Below are 23,793 nucleotides of genomic sequence, written 5' to 3'. Positions count from 1 at the left end.
ATACTACACATCTATCCACTTTAAGGAGGTCCTTGTTCAACATGCCTTCATTCAAGTGACGTGAACTTGATGGATAGCATACATAAGAATGTGAAGGAGGCTAGATACTACTTCATGAAAAAGGAGATTACTTAATGGAAGAATGAGGGATTATAAGGCCTTATTATAAAGCCTTGTGGGGATAGTCGAACTCGTATGTTGGTTAACCTCTAAATCATGGACATGGCACATATGACTACCTCCAAAACGAGACATATTCCTCATATCAAGCATACATTGTGTGTTTCCCTTCTCATCTCATCCAGGTCTTAAGGTTGTCTAGCCCCAAATGGACCTTGCAACACTTGTCCAAGGTTACACCCATGAAGTCTTAAACATATTGTCAAATTGAGACATTGGTCCAACAATGTTTACCCCATGTTTAGTAGCACGAGACATATTTAAAGTGGTCACCACCATCTTGGTCACACATGGCCAAGATAATAGTGACCACTTTGTAGCATGAGACATATACAAAGTGGTCGCTACCATCTTGGTCACACATAACCTCATCTAATGCCAAAATTAGGATGTTGGAGAGCTTGTATGCTCAAACATGGATGCTCTTATAATTGAAGCCTTAAAAATTGGAGACCAAATTACAATAAGCTATGAGGGTGGAGCATTAACATCCTCTTTCTCGCAAAACCACCGCACACAATACAACATGGTGTAACAATGGGGAAAGCCACACACACATGGGTGAGGATAGAAGGTACCCTCACAAAATCTATGTCCATCTATTAGTGGTGGGATTTGAACTTGCACCCTTTGGTTAATAGAACAAGTGATTTACCACTAGACCACCTTGTAGAGATGCTGTCGAGATGCATTTGTGATAGAGGACTAGAGAAAGTGTTGTTGTGCCATATATATATATGTATGTATGTATTGACATGAGATAATGGACTATACAATTACAAATGGAGCAAGTAAGACTAGGAGTGGTGGTCAATTTGGTTGCATGGAGGGAGTATGGACATGGATGCTTGTGTTTATAGTGAATGCCATGCATTAGAAGAAATATTTCAAAATTTTATGAACATGAGGACGAGACATTGATGGAAAAACAAACTTGGTATGGAGTAATTGTCCTTTTTCTATAGTTGGTCGCATGTGAAATGATGGAGCAAGTTTTTGTTTATTGGGATGGGGGAAAATGCGAGAATGAACCTAGAAAACAGAGTGTGTGTCCATTCCTTTTTTAATGGGGTGGTCATGCCAAGCTTTCGAAGTATTTGCTAAACTAAAAACTAAAAACAAATAAAAAAGGCTCTATGTTGAGGGAGAGAAAGAGCTACCAAGAAACTAAAAAACCTAATAAAAATAGAGAGTTTTAACTAGTAGCACAATAGTGTAGAGTGAAAAATGTTGTACATTCTTTTGTTGACAAAATCTTGCCACTTTTAACGTATTTGGCATTTATTAAATTCTCGACTTTGTAAATGCTTGATTTTTTTGTTAAATAGTTTTAAGTATTGCAGTGTGTCTTATGATCACCATATAACTGACGAGAATCTTGTTTGCAAAGCACAATCATGATGTAAGGGGGAATCCACCACTAGCCTTGTGATTCATGTAAATAAGGATCTTTGTTTGTCCCTTTATTACCATGGCCCAAGCCTTAGCCCCGAGTCACAACGGGTTTACACAAGAACTCGTCTGGCATGAACAAGGAGGTTCATGAAATGGACATCTTCAACACAAGATAAATAGAAGGGGGTTAACCGCCAAGACTTCAGGAGCATAGCATGCATTGCAATAACCTTATGTCCATTTAAGAGGGACCATTGAGAAGGTCGTGGAAGGTACAAGATTTATAAATCTCTTTTGCGTACGGACGGGATGGTTTTTGAGAGTCATCGAGTAAGGCATCCCAATCTTGATGGTCAAATAATCATCTAGGTAGCCTAGTGAAAGACTTTTAAATTTTTGATGTAAATAGAGTAGTGACTTTTTAGCATATATATATATATATATATATATTTTAATATTTACTATTGGTCCAAAAAAAGCAGTACTACCTATCAACAAAAAAAACCATGGAAGCATATCTTTTTGAATGTGTGGTGTAAAAGGTATATATATGCATGATGGATGATTCTTTAGTTAATCATCTTAACTGCGAGTTAGTATTAATCCCCCGGTTAATATTAATCCCCCATACTCTCATCTTCATCTGCGCTTCCACAGCTCGACTCTCTCTCTGTCTCTCTGTCTCTCTCTCTCTCTTTGGAACCGGTTTCTGTGGTTTCCAAGCGAAGCTCGCCATGGCTGCAACCTCCAGTTCTGCCGTATCGATGGCCTCTGCGCAGGGTTTGCCCTCCCCTCTTCTTCTCCGATCTTCCTTCGCTGGCTCGTCTCTCCGCTGCTCGTCGCCATCTCCCCGCGTCTTCTCCGCTACTGCCGCCCGTCCTCTCGTCGTCGTCGCTGAGACTAAAAAGGCCGTCGCCGTTCTTCAAGGCACCTCCAAGGTCGAAGGAGTGGTTAGCCTGGTGCAAGAGGACGATGGTATGCGCTTTTCTCCATTCTTTCTCTCATCTTCATTCGCCATATCCACTGATGCATTTTGTATCCATGTTTTTGTTGACACTCGCCTCTGCATTTCTGTGATTTCTAGGGTTTGACCTCGCGTTTGAACTTTTTAGGGTTTGTCCCTTACCTCTGCATTTTCAGGTTTGGCCCTTGCGTCTAGACCTTGCTCAGCGGGAGCCTTGCCTATGCATTTTTAGGCTTTACCGTCATCACGGACTTCGTTTTTATCTGCATTTTAACATATGCAGATTCTTATGGCATTCACCTTGAACCCTGATGATATTATTATGGTATACATAGGCATGGTTTTCCGAGGGTAATCTGCATTCAGAATTGCGTCCAACTCTTGGTTCTGCATTTTTATGGTTTTTCAAATTTCGTTCATCCTGATTGTCACATGATGGGCCTGTGCGCCATAGGTTCTTGCTGGCGAGTCTCTGTGACAGACTTTGCTTTCAGTGGCTGAATCCGCTTGCTGCCTGTCATTGTCAAGGCTGAAAACATCTTCTTTGACATCTGGGAACGCATCTAGGTTGGCTACATTTTCCGTAATGGCGTCCCTCGGCGTTTCCCTGCATGTTAATTTTTTTTTTCCTGCATCTAAAGGGTTATTCCCCATCTGCATTCCTGATATTCGAGGGTTTTTCCAGTTGCCATGTATGTATTTGCATTAGTAGAAGCGTCTTTTCCACTTCTTAGGGCTGTCTGATCGTCTGCATTTCGAAACCTATTTTGCATTAGTAGAAATGGTTATCACAGTTGGCATTCCTGCATTTTAATGTTGACTGACCTCTAGCCTGGACTTTCTCATATTGCTATATTTTTTTTGCCATGTATTTTTAATGTAAACAGGTCCTACAACTGTGAAAGTGAACATCACCGGGCTTACACCTGGAAAACATGGCTTCCATCTCGTAAGGATAACCCACCTGGCTCATCTTTGGAGGAATAGGAGCCCAATGCTTACTTATCTTTATGAATTTGTTTTGATCTTTTGTGAACAATTGATTTGCAGCATGAGTTCGGGGACACTACCAATGGCTGTCTTTCAACAGGTCCCATTTTAGTCTTTACTACATTTACTTCGGTAATTTGGTGCTAGCAGTGAAAAGCATAGGGCTGTTAAACATGTCCCCAGTATCTCCATTGATGCAGTTATGTATTTGATTCAACATAAACATCTAGTGTAATATCCAGGGTGATGAACTTGCTGAACCCTGATGTTTATTGCCAGGAGCTCATTTCAACCCAAAGGGTTTAACTCACGGAGCTCCTGGAGACAGTGTTCGTCATGCTGGTGATCTTGGGAATGTTGTAGCTAACTCTGAGGGTATGTTGAGTATGTAAGGCATTTGGTTCTACCAGTATCTTTGCTTTGATTACCCTTGAGGGAGTACTTGAACATCATCATGTGCTTTTGTTCCAACAGGAGTAGTGGAGGTCACTCTTGTTGATTCCCAGGTGATCCATAATTGCTTGAAAATTAATTGGCTGTTCTTTACAATGCTTTAAGCATTTCTGATGCTGTTTGTTCTAATTATCAGCAAATATGAATTTACCAGATTCCACTATCAGGGACTAACTCAGTCATTGGAAGGGCTCTCGTGGTTCATGAGTTGGAAGATGACCTTGGGAAGGGTAAGGAGCAAAGCATGAGTTCAGCTATAGATCTTCCCCCCTCGCCCCCCCACTTTTGCTTCCTTTTGGAGTGTGATTAATGATAGATTGCCATTATTAGCTAATGATAGCTATTTTTCTGCAGGTGGCCATGAATTAAGCCTCACCACTGGAAATGCTGGTGGTCGCCTTGCATGCGGTACTCACCTCTGTTTTTAAGTCATTGCAAGGTCAATTGTTTGGTAGCCAGGGAAGATGGTGCTTATTCTGTTCTTACCTACCACATGTGGGGCATATGTTTGTGAAGGATTCTTGTTTGCAAAGTGAGCTTGTGGATGAGAGATTGTCAGTGATGAGTGGACCTCAAACTGATTATTCTTACAGGAGTGTAATTGTATTGCAACGTGTAAGATATGCTGAGACCCTTCCAGAGTTTGAGCTTGTGAACCTCAAACTCTTGGTAATGTTAGGGAGGCTCACAATGCACCTTAAGGCTACAAGAGTAATGATTTGAATGCATTTTGAGAAAGATTGATAATGTAAAATGATTGCATCAATCTTTCTATTAGAATCACCAAACTCTAGTATCTTCCAATGTCACCACCAGATAACTCTGGTTCCCTGAATTAGGAGTTGTATTCTAAACTTCATATACTAGTCCTAAGGGTGTGATGGAGTTTGAGAAAGATTGATAATGTTAAGCAATTTCAATCTTTCTACTGGAACCTCCAAATACTAGTCCCTTGCAATGTCACCACCAGATGACTCTGGTCCCCTGAATTAAGAGCTTTGTCTCCTTACACTCTATGTACTTAAGCTTCACTTGAGTCTCTTCAAATGCTTTGCTAGCTCACGAGTCACAACACACTTTATATACTTCAGTTTCACATGAGTCTTCAAATGCTCGGCTACCTCTAAATTAGGAGTTGAAGGGCGTCATGGATTTTGAGAAAGATTGATAATGTTAAGCAATTGCAATCTTTCCCTAAATTAGTTGTATCCTACACTTCATATACTAGTCATAAGGGAGTGATGGATTTTGAGAAAGATTGATAATATTAAGCAATTGTAGTCTTTCTACTGGAACCTCCAAATACTAGTCCCTTGCAATGTCACCACCAGATGACTCTGGTCCCCTGAATTAGGAGCTTTGTCTCCTACACTATGTACTTCAGCTTCACTTAAAATTATTCGTAAGTTCAGATTTATCTGGCCTTATGACGGTATATATTCACTCGAGTGTCTTCAAATGCTCAGCTTCACTTGAGTCTCTTCAGATGCTCAGCTAGCTCACGAGTCACAACACACTTTATGAACTTCAGTTTCACATGAGTCTTCAAATGCTCAACTACCTCACGAGTCACAACACAGTGACCATTGAAGCTGTTTCTTGCCTGCCTAGGTTTCATCTGCACTTAAGTAATCAGTGTGTTACTGGATTCCTTTGGACTTTCAGGCTCCTTCTCAAGTGCAAAAGATGAATACAGTTACCCTGAGTTTGTGCTGGTCTTTGCCTCTTTGGCTTCAGGACTGTGTTTTTTTTTTGATCTGGTCTTGACTCCTATTAGGTTAATTAAAATTCTTGGGGACTCCAATGTTTCTCAAAGTCTCGGGCGTTAACATGCACATCTGGTTGTTGCAAAATTGTATTCTAATCTACTGCATGGTATTGGTGCTGGACATGTAGAAGGAATTGTTTTGAAGTTTGTACTCAAAAGTTCTCCTAAACCAATTTCAGTTGTCTGCTTGGTATGCTTCCAAAGCCACTACGCCTTGTAAGGCTGAGCTTTGGATTTGAGTTACAGCAGTTCGGACCACAATCTGAAGCTTTCGGTATTTTGCATTAAGCCATTACCTACTTTTGGATTTGAGTTACAGCACTTAGTACCACACCTGAACTTTACGGTGTTTTGCATTAAGTATGTTTCAATCACATGGGAGCATGAGTTGATTACTGCTAGGTACTTGCTCTCACATTTGAAGAAATTGATCGTCTTTGGAATGGTACCAGTAGAATAGAAATATCACCGTATGTGTGTTCGAGTGCTTAAATCTGAGCCTCTTTTTAACACGGATTGTTGCTAATTTGTGTGACTGTTACCAACCTCGCTGGTGGTTGCTTCATTCTCTAAACTTCTGGCTCTAGCTAATGTGAATCTTGAGCATGCTATCTTGTGTGCGCTTGCAAATTTGTGAACCTTTTCACTGTTGTTAATATTGGATTGTGTGTGTGTGTGTGTGTGTGTGAGAGAGAGAGAGAGAGAGAGAGAGAGAGAGAGAGAGAGAGAGGGAATCTCTAATAATTGTATGCTTGGGCACAGGTGTTGTTGGATTAACACCAAACTAGTGTAAATTAGAGTTGATGCAGCTCATGAGGACCTGGCCGTGAGTTTGACATGAAACAATTTTTGAGTAGGCTGGCAATGATGGAGAACAACTCAAAATGCTACTTTTGCTTCTTTTTTTATATGAGGCAGCATCACAATCCTTCTTGTATGTTGACTACCTTCATTGTATCCAAGGTACAGTAATCTGGCTGGAAGCTCCTTGAGTCTCTGCATATTTCTTTGTCATGCTGCTGCTGTTTGGTATGTTTTTCTCAGCTGAAGTGGACATTTATATGTTTGTCAATAAATGAATGTACTATTCGCCTACTCTCTCTGCATATGTTGTTCTTTTGTAAGTGGGCTGTTAAACTCTCACCATTTTTAGATTCGTTCTGTTATGGTGGTTAGCAAAGATGTGAGGAGTGTTCAGGCAATTCTGACAAACTACAAGAAAGATGAGCTAGTGAATATAAGGTGCACCGTGGGTTGCCTCTACCTGAGGGGAGGGTTTTTGTAGGAGGGGGGTAAGGGAATGAGAGTTGAAGACAATGACAGTAGCATGAGGGAGACATAGGAGGCATATTTTTTCACCCAGGTGTACAGAACTCGCATGCTTCATTGTGTTGGTGTTCTGTAATATTACAGCACGTGTGCGAGTTTTTAAGCTACTAGTCTGTTAATCAAGTAAACAAACAAATGTACAGTGGTTGAATTATGGAATTTTGAAGGGAAGTTTTAATTATAGCATTAGCTTTACTTTTGAAAGTAGTCTTAAAAGTGCCTTAAAATTGTGAATTTAGTTTCTCAAATATTATGGAGAACTCTATTGCGGTCACTCCTGAAGTGTGGTTTCCTAATAAACACTTGGACTAGTGGATGTGTTGCAAGGATTTTGACAATTATTTTATTTTATCTTGTCGACTTATGCTGTGTAGTGACATCTGTACATGTTGTAGGGCATGCTTAACACATCATGACATGGCAGGAAATTTTTATCCAGCTCTTTTACACTCACACATGCACATTAGATCTCATGGTCATCTTGTTGATTGTCAATGTTGGGTGTAGGCTACAGTTCTTGTATGGGATTTTCGTTCTCTGTATTCTTTTCGCATCTACATTGTAGTCCACCTCACGTCCCCCTACATCTACTATCACCACAAGCTGTCTTGGGAAACCCCGAAGGGACCTCATACCCTCCGCTAGCTACCTTAGCAATCCCCAAAGGCACTAGATACCCTCCACTATGACTGGTTACTCCTGCCAGATTTAAGAGAAAGCTTTAGAGAGCTCCTTGGGATTGAAAGTGTGTGCAATAAATTATGGATAACTTTAAAAGCATCCAGGGTTTCCTCAATATGCAAAGGACATCTTAGGTGTCTATGCAATATGTTCTCAAATGTAACACAAAGCACTGAAATACTTCCTCACAAGTTGTGCCTTTTCTTGTCTCTGAGCATGGCATGGTTCCCACACTTGGTGAGTGAGAACTAAGGCGCAGTGTTTTTCACTCTTGAAATTGACTACACATGCATGCGTGTGCACACACAAGTGAAGTATCTATGTTTTTTCTTGATGAGTTTAGAATTGCACATGAAATTAGGGCTTGGGTTAGATGTTGGAAGAGATAACGAGATTTTGATCAGGTTGAAGGGTTGCAAATTACATGATTAGGGTAATGGTTAGGGACTTGGGGCTACAAGCTTAGGATCAAGATTACCAGCTGCAAGATTAGGGTTAGGTTTGCAATACACAAGATTAGGGTTGGGGTTATAAATGTAGCAGGGGATAGTTGCAAGAAGTTAGGGTGGTCTGTAGGATTAGTGCCGGATTCATGATTGGAGTTAGGCCCGGTTACATGCTCTAGGGCTTTTTAAGGTGGCAAGATGCATGGAGATTAGAGAGAATGTTTGAACATATTGATCTGATTTGGATGCAGGAAGCATGTTTTTCCACGTGGTATTAAATTTTCCAATTTCAAAAGACTACGCTCTTCCTTTTTTCAAATTTTCAAATTTGTTTTTTTTGTAGTCTTAGTCTTTCTTGTGCCCTTTCCCTTTCTGCTATACAAAAAGCTTAGAGCTTTAAACACATCTATTCCCTTTTTTTTTTTGGGCAATCTTTGCTTTGTGATTCTTCTGAGGTACAGCCAAAATTTGAGATACTAATATTTATATTTAGAAAGCTTGCAAAAAGATTATTTAGGATAAAAATTATAACTAATAAAAAATTATCTCGCTTACTTTTATAATAATCTAACTTGTTTTTTTATGAATGTAATCACTTAACAATCATAAATATTCTCATCAACTTAAGTATTAGTATCTAATGTAATTTTATAGCAACATATAGTTTATTTATTCAAATAGCGTTTTGTAAATAAGTATAGTAATTTAATAATAGTTTCCAAAATATTGTCATTGCTCAATACTAAATATTAAAAACAAGCGAGGGAGATGCTCCAAAATGATTTTGAACCAAGTGTCCACAAGGTAAATACCTTGTCATATACTATAGAACTATGTAACAAATTTTAATCCTCTACTTCATGAAAGAAAGTGCTCATCTAGACAAGGGAATGATACGTTCATATATGAACATTTTAAAATGATTTTGAATATGTACATAATCATGCACTACATGGCTATATAACAATTTGCTATCCACTTTCATCAATGGAAGTGCTCATTTAAATGGGAGAACGACATGTTCTTATATGATTCTTTTAGGTGCTACCCATACTAGGGCAATCTATCTTCGTTGAAATAGTGCACCCTTGTATGTGTATAATATCCTCCATCCAAAGTCTACCTAGATCACCATCAAAGCTCCTTATCAAAGCGCACGAGTGGGCAAACCCTATCAATTTGTAACTTTGGTTTTCGCAATAGTAATTCAACATTATTCTCCATATCTCTTGCTTCAAGGGGCAAGCGACATCGAACAACCCTTTCCGCAAAAGCAGTAATAGAGCTATGTCTCCTCTAGAGCTCGTACATGCTGATCTTTATGGTAAGATGCCTATCAGTGCACTGGGTGGTTATTCCTAGTTTTCAATAACTTTAATGAGAAAATGTGGGTATATTTTCTTTGGGATAAGGCATATGCTTCGGAAAGTTCAAATTATGGCATAAATTGGTTGAGAAAGAGACAAGAAAGAAGTAGAAGAAGTTTTGGACGAACCAGGTGGAGAGTTTTCATTAGGTGAATTCAATGCCTATTACAAGGAGCATGGGATCAAGAGCCACTTGACCATTGCTCATACTCCTCAACAAAGTGGAATGGCATAAAGAAAAAATCACACAATTATGGAGATGGCATAAATTGGTCGAGAAAATGTATGGGTGGTTACTCCTAGTGCACTGGGTGGTTTAATGAATTTAGTTGGAAATATATTTTCTTTGGGATAAGGAAGATGCTTTGGAAAGTTTAAATTATGGCATAAATTGGTTGAGAATGAGACAAGAAAGAAGTTGAAGAAGTTTCAGACAGACTAGGTGGAGAGTTTACATTAGGTGAATTCAATGCCTATTACAAGGAGCATGGGATCAAGAGACACTTGACCATTGCTCATTCTCCCCAGAAAAATGGCATGACATAAATATGGAGGAGTGCAGTCCGGAATGTACACATTATCTGAGTATGTGGCATACTTCTGCATCCTCTTCAGTTTTGTTGCCTGCTCTTTTGAGCACCCAAGACCTCTGTCGGAGTCTGCATGTTGAAAACTCTTACCACTAGTCTTATCACTGGTCAGAGTGGGGTCTACCTTAGAATTTCCTTTTCTGCCATGGGAATAGGCTTCCACTCGACCTGTGCGGCTTCTTCGTGCAAAATATGGATTTGCACACACTTAAAAATATTAGGTCTACAATTACTAGTTTTTTTTTGAATTCATGGCCATGATAAAAATCCACGAACGTGATTATGACAAAAATCACATCAAAATTGTTGTTTATTCTCAGCTATTCATTCTTAGGCAAAGAATAAATAACAGTTTTGATGTGATTTTTGTTGTGATCACATCTTCCTGACAATGGGGGAAGCTGTGAATAGTGTGAAGAAGTCCCTAGAAACACCCCTAAGCACTTTTCTTGTTGATTCTCAAGATACCAGTGGACGTGATCTTGTAGAGTTGAGAGTCACACAATGATCCTCTACAGAATCATGATTATTATCTTCACCTAAACAAGTCCAATAAATGTTCAAATGTAATTTCTCATACCCTTAATAGCTGTTTCACATGTCGTTCTTATCAAGTTCTCAATTTTTATCATGACCATGTGATTGGTGACATGGTAATCTCACGGCGTGATTTTTGGTGATAGGCTTGATTTATGACATGGAAATAACGTCGTGATGATTTGATTAACAATCACATGCCGTGATCCATGATTCGTGCAGGTAGCACACTTCATACCACATGTTGTTGCACCTACCGTACCAATTGCTCCAACAACTACACTACCAACTGATCCAATAGCTTTTGCATAAGCAATAGGGAGATCAATAGAGAGTATAGCACCTATCATGAGAGATAATGGATAGACAACCTCTGCATATATGGTCAACATCTATAATGAGATCACAAGTACACATGACAAATGTGTCAACAATAACAAAGCTTGCAATAAATCTCGATCAAAGGTAATTATGTTATCAAATTGTAAGTAAACAACCACAAAGAGAGTAATACAAACAAAGAAGCCCTTCATTCAGATCAATAACCTAGTATTATCCAAACTCGTAGTGCCATGAAGGGGATAAGCTCAAAGCCCAAAATACATCACCCAAAACATCATCCGACATAACAAATACATCACCAAAAAAGATTTCATATGAAAATGCCAAAGCCAAAAAAATGTCAATAGGAATGATAATCCTAAACATAAGTTCTACCACAAATTTGGAAATGAACCAAAAAATATGACAAAGGGAGAATTGCATGGCTCATTAGTCATCATAGGGGTTCACCCCTGCATAAGAATCTATCTCCTCCTCTAAGAGCTCATCTACTCTTGTCCTTTTAGAAGAGGATGCACGTGTGTAGCTACTCAATATGGCTCCACATATCCAGAGATGATGCCATCATGTGCCAAAGAAAAGCACATCATCACCCTGAATGAGGACATGCCTATAATGCGGGACTTGTGCCTCACATGAGTGGTTTTTTTTGGATATAATGAACAATAAGTGAAGAATTCGTACTTTTTTTTTCACCATTTCATCACACAGATTCAACGATTAACTAACCTGACACCACTTCATCTATACTAAAAACATCAGCTTTCCTACCAAATCTTAACCATTCACACCTTCTTGAGTACTGCTATGTACTTCTTTATTCTTTTGGAAGAAATGTTTGGCATGAATATCTCATATATTCACGTCTATGAAAAACCTAACGAGTTTTTCATGCCAGGTGAACTCTCAAAAAACCATAAAATTTTCAAACATTCATGTTCTCTAACCCCAATACATTCAAGTAACATCATTTTGTACCATATAACTAACTTTTCTCTAAGAAAATCACGTGTGAAAAACCACCTTGGTTTTTATGCCACAAAATCCTCAAAAGTACATGTATTACTAACTCCATCTCATCATATACATAGTCCACATTAATAATATGCATCAATCTTGTCAAATAAAGATAATTTTTTTTGACATGGTTATCTTAAGATTTCATGACCACAAAAAATTAATCTTGTTCTTCACATCAAAGAAATTATTTAGGACTGTCTTGTTATACACTAATTACATATTTTGATGACTAATTAAATCATTCTAACAACTTTAATCTTTAATTAATAACTTTTTTAAACATGAATATCCCAAATATTCAGTCATGAAAAAACTAGTCTATTTTTTCTTGCTTAGAAAAAACTTATACAAAGCATCACCAATAACCATACAGATAAATTCACTAATAATAGATTGTAACTCTAAAAAAATATCAAACGAGTAAAGCAATTTAGGAATCTCTCCCTAACAACCAACTTGTGGCTCTGACAACTTTAATGATTACTTTTTTTTTTCAACTGGCCTCCCATAGTTACCAAATTTCACCGTCCGTAGTAGACAGCCGCCCGTAAGGCGCTTATTTATCCACCCGTAGTAGGTGATTTCACCGAGGAAGCACCAAGGGGGGTTTTGAACCCCAGGACCTCTTGGTCCTCAAACACCTTCACCACTTGAGCTATCACCTCTTTAGATCTTTAATGATTACTTTTAGAGGATGAATTCCCACACAAGGAGCACGGGACTTGACTATGCATCCTTAGAACCCAAAATAACTGGTGATGTTAGAACCACCCCGATAAAGAAGAAAGGTTAAAGGAGAGTTTTAAGGGATCACAAGCTCACCCACCTTGGACCATACCTAAAATAATGGTGATGTCAGAACCACCCTCATAAAGAAGAAAGGAAAAAGGAAAGTCTCATGGGCTTACAAGCTCACCCACGGCGAGGGACCATACCTCAGGAAAATATCTAGAAGAATCATAAGTAGAGATGTATCGAACAACAAGTCAGTTACCTTCTTATGCCATGCTCAAGAAGGTATTTGCTGAAGTCTTTTGAGAGGTATTCTCCTCGATTGTCTGACCTGAGGACCTTGATTCGTATACATGTCATGTTTTGAACCATAACATGAAACTCTTTGAAAATGCTGAATACTTTACCTTTAGACTTCATGAAGAAAACCCAAGTGTATTAGGAATAATCATCTATGAAGGAAACATAGTTTTTATTGCCACCAAGTGAAGGATTGTGGGCTAATTCACAGACATCTGTGTGAATGAGGTGAAGGACTCCTCTCGCTCTACTTGTGCTTCTAGAAAATGGTGCTCTAGGCTACTTTATCAACTTTTCATAGAGATGGTATGCCCAAAACCATGCCTTTGGTTTCAGCAGACACATGTTATTGAAATTCAGGTGACCATATCTTTTATGCCATAATTTTGATGGAGGTAAGGATTCTGTCCTATTAGCTTGTGTTGCTGACAGCTTTGCTATTGATCTACTCAACTTCTTGAAGAGTTTTCCATGCTTCTAACCTCTTCTGATGACTTTGTAACTGTGTTGAGGATCTCTCGTCAAGCATTGCTGACCCTTAAATTCCACTTTGAAGCCTTTGTCCACCATGAAACCATTTGATAGTAGGTTCTTGGGGTGAGTGAAGGCACCAAGAGGACATCTCCAAGATGCTTTCTTTCCCCTATGTTTAGCTCAAGGAAAACTTCTCCTTTACATGTGATAGAATTAAGAGTGTTGTCTACAGTGTAAATCAAACCATCGAGTAGAATCCAATTTAGAAAAGTATTGAACACAAGAAGTCATGTGGGAACTTTCCCCACTATCAATCCACCATGGTTCCTGCTTGTGCTGCCATGGTTTGCATGGTTGGCCGCTTTGACCTCTTCAATAGAGAGAAAAGCGTTGGCATTTGTGAAGCTTTGAGAGCTTCCATCTTCAGCATAGTTGACTGATTTCCCCTTTAGATCAACTTTCTTTTTCCTACAATCTTACTCAGCATAGTTGACTGATTTTCTTTTCAGATCAGCTTGCTTTTTCCTATAATCTTACTCAAAATGTCCATATTTTTTTTAGTAATAACATTGAATGGAGTTATGGAAAGTGCTACCTCTTCCTTTACCTTTTTGGGGGAATAGCCACCTCTACCATTAGAAGAATAAGTACCTTCATGAGTACCTTGATCATTGTTGTTGTGTTGATAAGCTGGTAGTTGTTGTGTCTTCCTTGTCCTCTTTGATTCTTTAATCTTCCTCTAAATCTTGTTGTGAAGAGGGATTTGTCATTGTTACTTGCTGGTGTTGGTACTACCATGGATGTTCTTCATGGTTTCTTGTCTTTGATCCTCATCCCCAACTCTTAAGACAATCTGTCTTGAAGTGCTTTTAGACTCATACACCTTCAAATTGTCCCAAAATTCTTTGGGAGTCAGCACCTCCCTCAAATGGCTGAGGATGTCATCCTTCACACTCAGCTTTATCGTGTGGACAACAAACAAGGCCTTCTTGTCCCATTTTTCTAGGGCTTCAGTAGTTAGATCAATTGGTCTCTCCATAGAAATCATCTCCCAACAATCTTGGAAGAATAATAGTGACTCCATCTTCAGCTTCCATCTTGCATAGTTTATACTATTGAGTTTTTCAGCTCCCTCTAAGTCTAGGCTACTCAAGTTGGGTGCCATTGAGTTAGCAAAACATGCAATTTATTCTGCCTTTGGATTTCGATAACTGGGGTTAACTCTCACACCTGACTTTGAAAGCTGATTTGGACTGTAGTAAGCCTGGCCAAGAAAGTAAACCCAACCAAATGAGTAAACTTGGCTAGATGTTATAAATTCTTGCAAAATGCGAAAAGCTGTGCGACAACAGGCGGTGAATATCAGTATAGCAAGTTGCTGGTTATCACAGCAGCTATCAGCAGGCATGTCGACGATGTGACTGTCAGTAGAGCAGGTCGATGGCTTGTCAGTAGAGCAAGTCACTGGCTTGTCTCAGTAGTAGAGTCAACTCAGATGGCTAACTTGGAAAGTTAATTTAGACGACTAATTTCGTCAATTGATTCTGATAGTTGTTTTAGACAGCTGCTTCAACAGCAGTTTTAGATAGTGGATTCAACCAGTTGTTTCACATACCTAACTCTGACAGTCAAAAGATGATGTGGCATCAACAAGTCAGAAGTGACATGACTTTAAGAGGTCAAAAGATGATGTGGCATCATAGGTCAAAAGATGACGTGGCTTTAGCAAGTCAAAAGATGATGTGGCATCAACAGATTAGAAGATGCCATGGCATCACCAGGTCGAAAGATGGCATAGCTTCACTAGGTCAAAAGATGACATGGAATCAATAGATGAGAAGATGACATGGCTTCAGCAAGTTAAAAGATGACATGGCATCAGATTAGAAGATGATGTGGCTTCAGCAAGTTAAAAGATGACATGGCATCAGATTAGAAGATGATGTGGCTTTAGTAGGCCAAGAAGTGATGTGGCATCAACAAATCAGAGGCTGATGTAGATTCTACAGATTTGAGTTTACAAGAAGAAGTGCCTGATGCTGAATCTACAATAACCAAAGTGCGGAATGCTAAAAGCCAAAATGCAGAAGACTAACTTAGCAGTTTTGCAGTTTTGACACGTGATAGAAGATGATGTGGCATGAGCAAATCAGAGGCTGATGTAGATTCTATAGATCTGAGTCTACAGGCAGAAGTGCTTGATGTTGAATCTGCAACCTAAGTGTGGAATGCTGAAAGCCAGAATGTAGAAGATTGACTTAGCAGTTTTGCAGTACCGACAAGGAAAAGTATAGCTGCAGGTCTGAGGCGGTGCTGATCTCAAACAACATGTGATTGAAGTTGATGCAGATGCTGGTGTGTTTGATCTCAAAGGCTAGGTGGAGCATAGGAAAATGCTACTCAATGTGAATAAACAAGGCTCTAATACAATGTTTAAATGACGAGGAAGAGGAAATGTGACATAATGACCAACAATCAGATTGAATAAATAAGTTGAAAACAAATCAGCACTGTTTATAGTATTGAATAAGATGAGATACAACTAATGATAAATTTTGACTCTAATCTAGATGGCTAGTCCCCAAAACTGTATCCTAATTCATATAATGCTGTGAGTGCTAGACTTAGGCTACACACTTATCTAGGCGGGTTTTTGTACACTTCTTGTTTCTCTTGTTCACTATCAATAGTTGCATACAAGATGGACTTTTATAATGATCCTAATAGGTGAAAATCTCATCTTGCCAATGGTAGTCATCATTAAAGCTTCATCTCTATAATCTTGCCACCAATGTAAATAGGTAGGTGCAACCAAAAATCCGCAGTTTTTGATTAGCCAAATTGTGGCACATAGATGAGAAGATTGTGACGACCTATAATTCCTCCTTTGATGTAGGAAAATGTTTCACCAAATGAGCACACGTCATGTGCACATTTTCCCAAGGCTTTGCATGCCTTAGAGATGGAATGAACTTGCATCTTTTCACTTTTGTGCTTCTCCATCGAATGGCATCTATTGTTTTCACATCCAAATTTAGAAGCTCTCTCAAATAATCTTGAGAGTTAGCTTTGCAAATGTTTACAGTGTTGCCACTATCTCGTCTCTTTGAGATGGCACAACTAGGGCACGTGCGGATAGACTACACCACAATAGCAATATGAGAAAACAATTTCAAAAGAACCCCATCACAAATTTCATAAAATCCATGCAAAGACATAGAATAAAGACTTACAATCTTTGCAAGAGGAAATTTTGACAAATTTTTTTGATGTTTCAAGTTTGACCTGCCCTCTTCTTTACCTCCACATAGAAATGTGGAACATCGAATAGAGCTTGTGCCCGGTATAATTGCGATCAATAGACCTTTGTACTAGATGAGTTTGGTCGAGGAGAATGAGGTGTCGAAGGTGATTAAGGATTACCTAGCAAAAGGACTCATTCGCCCTAGTTTCTTACCGTTTGCGTCTTCGGTTTTGCTAGTTAAGAAGAAAGATGGTTCTTAATCGAATGTGTATTGATTACAGAGCTTTAAATAAGCTTACTGTGAAACATCAATATCCAATGCCAAGGATCGATGATTTGATAAACACTCATAGGTGGAGCTAAGGTCTTCAGTAAGATAGATTTAAAGAATGGATATCATCAGATTCATATTAAAGATGAAGATGTATCTAAGACTGCTTTTTGTACTCGTTTTGGTCATTATGAGTACCTTGTAATGGCATTTGGTCTTACTAATGCACTAGCCACATTTATGATGTTAATCAATAATGTCTTTAGGCCATTCATGGTGGTGGGTAAATTTGCGGTGGATTTCATTGATGAAATTTTATTTTAAAGTAAATCTTTATTGGAGCACGAACCACACTTGTTTACAATATTTGGCATGCTCAAGGAAAATGTATTCTATGCCAATAAACAAAAGACTTTTCGATGTTAAGAGGAAGTTGAGTATTTGGGACACATTGTATTGATGTTAGGCATAAAGATGGATAAACAGTGATCTTGGCATGGCCAGTTCCAAAGGACCTTATTACACTCGGCCATTATTTTCCACTCCAAAATTTTAAAAAATAGAATTTAGAAAAAATAGTCATTTTTAAGTTAAAAACTCCAAGCAACCAACATGATTTTTAAAAATTTCAAACTTGAAAAATATGTTTTTTTTTCTATTTGTTGTTGTAGAATATTTTGTATTTTTATTCATTTTAGGATTTTGAGACAATGTAATAATTTTATAATAAAAAAAAGATTACTCCAAAAATTCAAATTTCAAAAAGACATGCTTACCTTGAAATATAGATTGCTAAAAAAAAGACATGTTTGTTGAAAAATGTTTCATTTTTTCTATTCGTTGTTGTAGAATATTTTGTACTTTTTATTTGTTTTAGGATTTTGAGGCAATGTAATAATTTTAAGAAAATTAAAGAATTTCAAAAAGACATGCTTACCTTGAGATATAGATTGCTAAAAAAAAGACATGTTTGTAGAGAAGTTAGTTGAGTCCTCTAGAGCTCCAAACACAACTTGCGCATATGAAAAATGAACCCCTCCCTCCCCTTTTAAAACTCATAGTTCCTAAATTTGAAATTTTTTTATTTAATTAAATATTAAAATTATTTTCAATTAAAAAAAGAATAACCCTACTAAGTCACCCCTTCAGAAGTCCAAGTTAATTCATTTTATATGTCACCCTCTAGCAAATGGAGCTTCTAAGTAGTCCTAGAAATTTGCAACCCTTTTTCCGTTCAATCTCGCTAACACCTTTTGTAAACACAAATTTGAATGCTAATGAAGAAACTACTTGTTAGATGGTGCTCAAGAAGACTTTCTTTTGATGTGGTCCAACCATAACCACAACAACTTGATGGTAATGTAGCCGGTCAATGAGAGAGATCGCGATCAACAATGACCTCAAATGGCAAAGGTGAGAGAAAGCAGTGACTTCTTTCAAGGCTAGTGATTCAAGAAACATGTAGATAATATTTTTTTGTGAGAAATTGTTTGAAGAGGTTCGGATTTCAGAAAATCCAAATTTGAAGAGAGGTCCACAAAATGTGTTCTTTAGGTCTTGTGTGCAACGCTTCACCTTGTCAACTAAATATGCGGTCTTGGATGTTGCAGTTTTGCAGAGCAAGTTTCTTAAAGGTATTTGGTATAAGCAATCTGAGAATTCACAAAATCTTAGCAAATATGGCCTAGGAAAGTTTTTCCTTAACATTTATCACACATAAAACCCCCCAATATTGTTTCTGAAAGCAATGGCTGGGAAACTTTATCACCTTCTCAACGGAGAACTACCTAACTCAAACTTAACACATCTGCCCAACAATTTTACTAAAAGAGAAGTGTACAATTTATATTTGGATTCACAAAAATATAGTCTAAACTCCACTCTCTCATTTACCTCTTTCTTGAGAATATGGAGACACGACTTCTCTCACGTCGAAAGTCCCAAAAACAGCAGGATGGGTATGTAATGAAGCAACACCTTTAGTTTTAGGTCTAGGACCTTGGTCATGGGCTCAAGTATAAAAGGGAGCTCATGGACTATCATTGTACCTTTTAACCTTTTAACCTTTCTACCTTTTGAAACCTTTTGACATCTTGGCTTCTTTCTTAGAGATGGCCACTCATGGTCAAGGACTCATGGGGCAAGCTTGATAGCCATTCTCTTGGTGGGAGGTTAACTCACTTAGGCATCATGGCAATTGTATGAGATTATCCTTAATCTTGTATTAATCCATAATGATTTGTCCCTAATTTGAGATTTATAATCACTCTATTTCAAGCTTGATAGCCATTCTCTTGGTGGGAGGTTAACTCACTTAGGCATCATGGCAATTGTATGAGATTATCCTTAATCTTGTATTAATCCATGATGATTTGTCCCTAATTTAAGATTTATAATCACTCTATTTCAATTGGTATCAGAGATCTTGGCTTAGATCCTTGCTTAGGGAGTGATTAGTGATAATTATTTTTAGATTATGCTTAATAAAATTTTAAGAATGCATTTTCTTGATTTTGATTAGTGATAATCATTTTTGAATTACTGTTAATCCTATTTTTCTAAAATGCATTTTCTTGATCAAGAATAGTGTTAATAATTTTTGAAATTGATTTTTGCACAGTTTTTAGATTTGCTAATTTCTTGTTTTGACATGATTAGTAATGAAATTTGTGTTGATCATTTTGAATTTGTATTGATTACTATTTTTAGAACCCTAATCCACTTTACTATTTGATTTCTTGAACTTCTTAATCTTCTTGATCTTGATTTTTGAAATTAGGGTTTGTAGAGATTTTAGCAACCAATTTTGAATGATTTTCTTGCATTATCTTGATTAGAGAGCCCGCAGTTTCAAATATCAATCCTTAAAGCCCTTATTTCTTCAAAATCAAACCCTAGATTGCCAAATCTTTGAGTTCTTGGAGAAAGATTGCAAGAAAAAGATTGTGGTGTAGAAAATCAAGGTTGTTGTGCAGAGTTTTCAAATTGCTGTGTAGATTTCAGATTGCTACGTAGGAATTTGGTGCATTTCCAAGAAAGTGTGCAGAAATTTGATACAGTTTCAAGAAAGTGTGCAAAATCTTGGTGCAGATTTCAAGATTTTATATTGATACAGATTTTCAAGGATTTGTGCAAATTTTCAAAAACAATGCAAAATTCAATTCTATTGTAGATACAGTGGAAAAAAGAGCAATTTACAGATTATGCAAAGTTTATTATTTTGAAATCAAATCTTGATGCAAAAATAGTACAATAAGTGATTCTTGATCAAATCTTTCTAATCTTGTCACTTTCTTGCAAAAAAAAAAAGTTGGACAAAGATTACAAATTTGTTGGAGTAGTACAAATAAAATCACTCTTGAGTTATTGGAAATTATACGGTTTATTCTATATCAGGGATGCCTGTGTGTGCCAATGGGTACATGTGATTTGATATTATGGTTACCTATTTCTCATAACAGTGTTGGGATTGATTGATCTGATTCAGTTGATTATTTAATGTGGATTATGTCTATGAGTATAGGAGGTGAGATGTACGAGGGTATTGATTGAGGTGTCACACTCTATGAGGGTACCGATTGAGGTGTCGTACGGATGGTGGATTGAGCGGTGTGAAGATGGAGATCATGTGCTAATCATGATATTTTTGTATTAGCATTTAATTGATCTTTTGTATCCTATCACGTGGCTAGAGTTTTTGAGTGTATGTGCATAAGGTTATTTTATGTGTGTATGTGCACAAGGTTATTTAGTGTACATGTGAGCATAAGTAATTGTGTATGTATAAGTCCATTTGATTTATTATTGGGAAAATATTTTAGTATGTGTAAACCTTTAAAACTTTGGACAAGGTTATTTATATGTGAAGCAAAAGACCAAAAGTGGAAAAGGTGCTATTATTGGCTCCAATGGCTAAAATATGAATATGACATGAACACCACGCGTGAGAGAAGGAGCTACACACATCGGGGGGAAGATTGTACCCAAATCTCTTGTTTATGTGTTGTTGAGTATTTTCTTATCATATGTTATGCTATCTTGTGTTGATTTAATGTGTGCACACCCTTGTTTATTTGAATTGCAAGCTTACATAAATACTTGGAGAAAAACTTCATGTTTCAGTGATATTAGAGCTAAGGCCAAGAATTTTGCTTTCTTGGATGTGCCAAATAGTACTTATTACTTTGTTTTTTGTTGTTTTCCTTTTTGTTGCCTTTGTGGTGTTAACATCTTCATGGGGAGAGGAATCAGAGTACTTGAAGGAGTAGACTAGCACGGAATACTTAATCACTAGTATCCAAGTGGTAGGTGGTGTTGTTTGTTATATGAACATTATATGTGCATATAGTAGGAGGCTAACCCACATTAGAGCTTTTTCCCATGGGAGCTCCCATGCTCACAAGCCTAATGTGGGTTAGCCTCTTAGTATATGCACATATAATGTGCATATAATATTGTTGATGAGGGGTTAGTAAAACAACGATGTTAGTAAGAAACAATGTTAGTTAAGTAAGTGGTGAGGTGGGGGTTCCGAAGGGACAAGGAGGTAACTCGCATGGAAACTGCTTGCGCACTGAGATGTTGTATTTTGATGGGGTGATGTACATGTAGCGGTAGCAACTTCATCAAGATGCCTTAATGGGCATCTTGGCTCCCTTGGGTTGTGATCTTTTGGTGATCGGTATTCTCTCTTTCTAGTTTGTTGGTTTGTCTTCTTCTAGTTGTAGCTCATGGGACGGGGATCCTGTTTGTTGGCAATAAACCCAATTTGTAGTCCCTAGCCTTTTTAATTATTTTGCATAGGATATCTTGTAGTCTAAGATCAAAGACGTAATCCACCACCAAATGCCATAAGCAATGATGTCATCCTAGAAATGTATCCAATCACATTGAGTGTACCTCGAAATGTATCCAATCACATTGAGTGATGTCATCCTAGAAATGTATCCAATCACATTGAGTGTACCTCTCATGGCTATATAAGCCCTATGTATAAGAGAATTTGAAACAATGAAATCAAGTCTATTTTCATTATGAATGGCTCACTTCACTTTCCCCCTTAAATTTTAACATGGTATTAGAGCATAGGAGACTTCTATTTTAGAGCTTTCTAGAGTAGATTTCTATTTTGGATTTTTTAGCTTGGAACTTTCTAGCTACCCGCCAACCATTTCCATTCATTTTTTTTTTGGAGCTTTCTATTTCCCTTTAGTACTCGTCAACCCTCGGGACTATTTGACACCCCTTTTTTCAAAGGGGATCAATGGCGGACATTGTCACTCAAAAATCGAGGATCGGGTGGGCCGTTGGATTTTTTGTGATCCATGTGTAATCCCTGTGAAATCCAAGTGTGAACCCTATGTGATCCCATCTTGGTTGTGCGCTTTTGTCGCACAGGTCGTAGCTGGGGACTTAGCACCGTATGCGAGCCACGAATGGCTGCAAGCATACAACCAGGAAAGCAAGCTCAAACAGAATGCAAGGGTGTGTCACTCATCGCTAGAACCGCCACCGTGAAGGATTCCTGCGTCGCAGTGAAGAAGGAGCCGCCGCCGTCGCCGCTCTACCGCCTCTCCGTCGTTGTGCCGCTACACAGTGCTCGATCGCTCGCTCTCTCTCTCTCTCTCTCTCTCTCTCTCTCACACACACACACACACACACACACACACACACACACACACACACACACACGCAGGAGAAGGAAACCAAGGAGATAAGGCAAGAGCACTCTTGTATTCAACACATGAGAATGAGAGTTTTAGGGTTACATCTGACTCTTATAGGTGACTTGGCCGTTCACACATGGGCGTCCATACATGGCCGGTCGATCCTAACCCTTACCCTGCTGATATTCAAGGTGCGCCTCTCATCGGCGATCACCCAATCCCTTTATCCTTAACATATGGTGCCGACAAGCCCGGCCCATGACTCAGAATATTTAAATTAATGACGTAAAACATAGTACGTCTCAATGTCCGTCTCATAGGTTAACATGCCCCCCTTCGTGATGTAGATTCCGTCCTCGGAAGCTATGATATGGTAAGCTCGATAGGGTTGTTGTGGTAGACCATCTACAAAACAGGGAAGTAGAGTGAAAGTATGTTGGAATTCAAAAGATATAAAGTGTATAAATTCAAGCATGTTAGACCGCAATGGATGTTGCTATGAGACTTAGTTTAAGGGGTCACATGAATGAGCTAGTGTAGCAAATTAACAGGAGTTTAAAATTATTGAAAGTAAATCAAGAGTTAGCAAGGTGTCAAAGGTTAATCAAGGTTTATAACTGGCCTAAGTCAAGGAAAATAACCAAGCTTAATAAATAAACAGATGACCACACTATGTCTACTCTAAGAACAAGTTAATACCACGAGCCTAGGGACATAAGAAACATCAGAGTTACAGGAGCTTTTTGCCTTTATTTTTTATGCACGTGATAATTTTTACACACAATGGCGACCTTCCTAAGGCAAAACTAACATCGATCCTGGTACCATGTTTAACACAAGGCATTATCCAATAATCTATTAGTTCACCTTAGGCAAGGCTACCCCCTACCAACCAAGGCATCGGTCTGGAGTAGAATACTCCTCGCCTACCAAGTATCAATAAGGCGATAGGCCAACATTAAAGCACATCATAGACTTGTATTGCCATTTATTGTAGGCTTTTTTTTAAAATTTATTTCTTTTGATCTTCGCTCCTGAACTATA

General features: G+C 38.1%; 1 protein-coding gene across 1 annotated transcript; it reads left to right on the top strand.

The window, feature by feature from the left end:
- Positions 1-2,163: 2,163 nt before the first annotated feature.
- On the top strand, positions 2,164-6,845 carry CSD2 (copper/zinc superoxide dismutase 2). The gene is made up of 8 exons (XM_086824717.1): positions 2,164-2,550; positions 3,427-3,488; positions 3,590-3,629; positions 3,809-3,904; positions 4,004-4,035; positions 4,137-4,212; positions 4,337-4,390; positions 6,513-6,845. The coding sequence occupies exons 1-8, from the start codon at positions 2,310-2,312 to the stop codon at positions 6,536-6,538; spliced, it is 627 nt and encodes a 208-aa protein (XP_086680843.1). The 5' UTR covers positions 2,164-2,309; the 3' UTR covers positions 6,539-6,845.
- The last annotated feature ends 16,948 nt before the right edge of the window (positions 6,846-23,793 follow it).

Source organism: Cibotium barometz, chromosome 31 (assembly GCF_041138505.1).
Source record: "Cibotium barometz isolate CiBa-2024 chromosome 31, ASM4113850v1, whole genome shotgun sequence".
NCBI lineage: Eukaryota > Viridiplantae > Streptophyta > Polypodiopsida > Cyatheales > Cibotiaceae > Cibotium > Cibotium barometz.
The sequence above is the reverse complement of the archived record's forward strand: the minus strand, read 5'-3'. Positions and strand labels throughout refer to the sequence as shown.

Excerpts from the sequence above, each read along its gene's own strand:
- CSD2 (XM_086824717.1), top strand. The coding sequence starts at position 2,310 with ATGGCTGCAACCTCCAGTTCTGCCGTATCGATGGCCTCTGCGCAGGGT. Across the intron at positions 3,630-3,808 it reads CAATGGCTGTCTTTCAACAG|GAGCTCATTTCAACCCAAAG; the intron begins GTCCCATTTTAG and ends GTTTATTGCCAG. Across the intron at positions 3,905-4,003 it reads TGTTGTAGCTAACTCTGAGG|GAGTAGTGGAGGTCACTCTT; the intron begins GTATGTTGAGTA and ends TTGTTCCAACAG.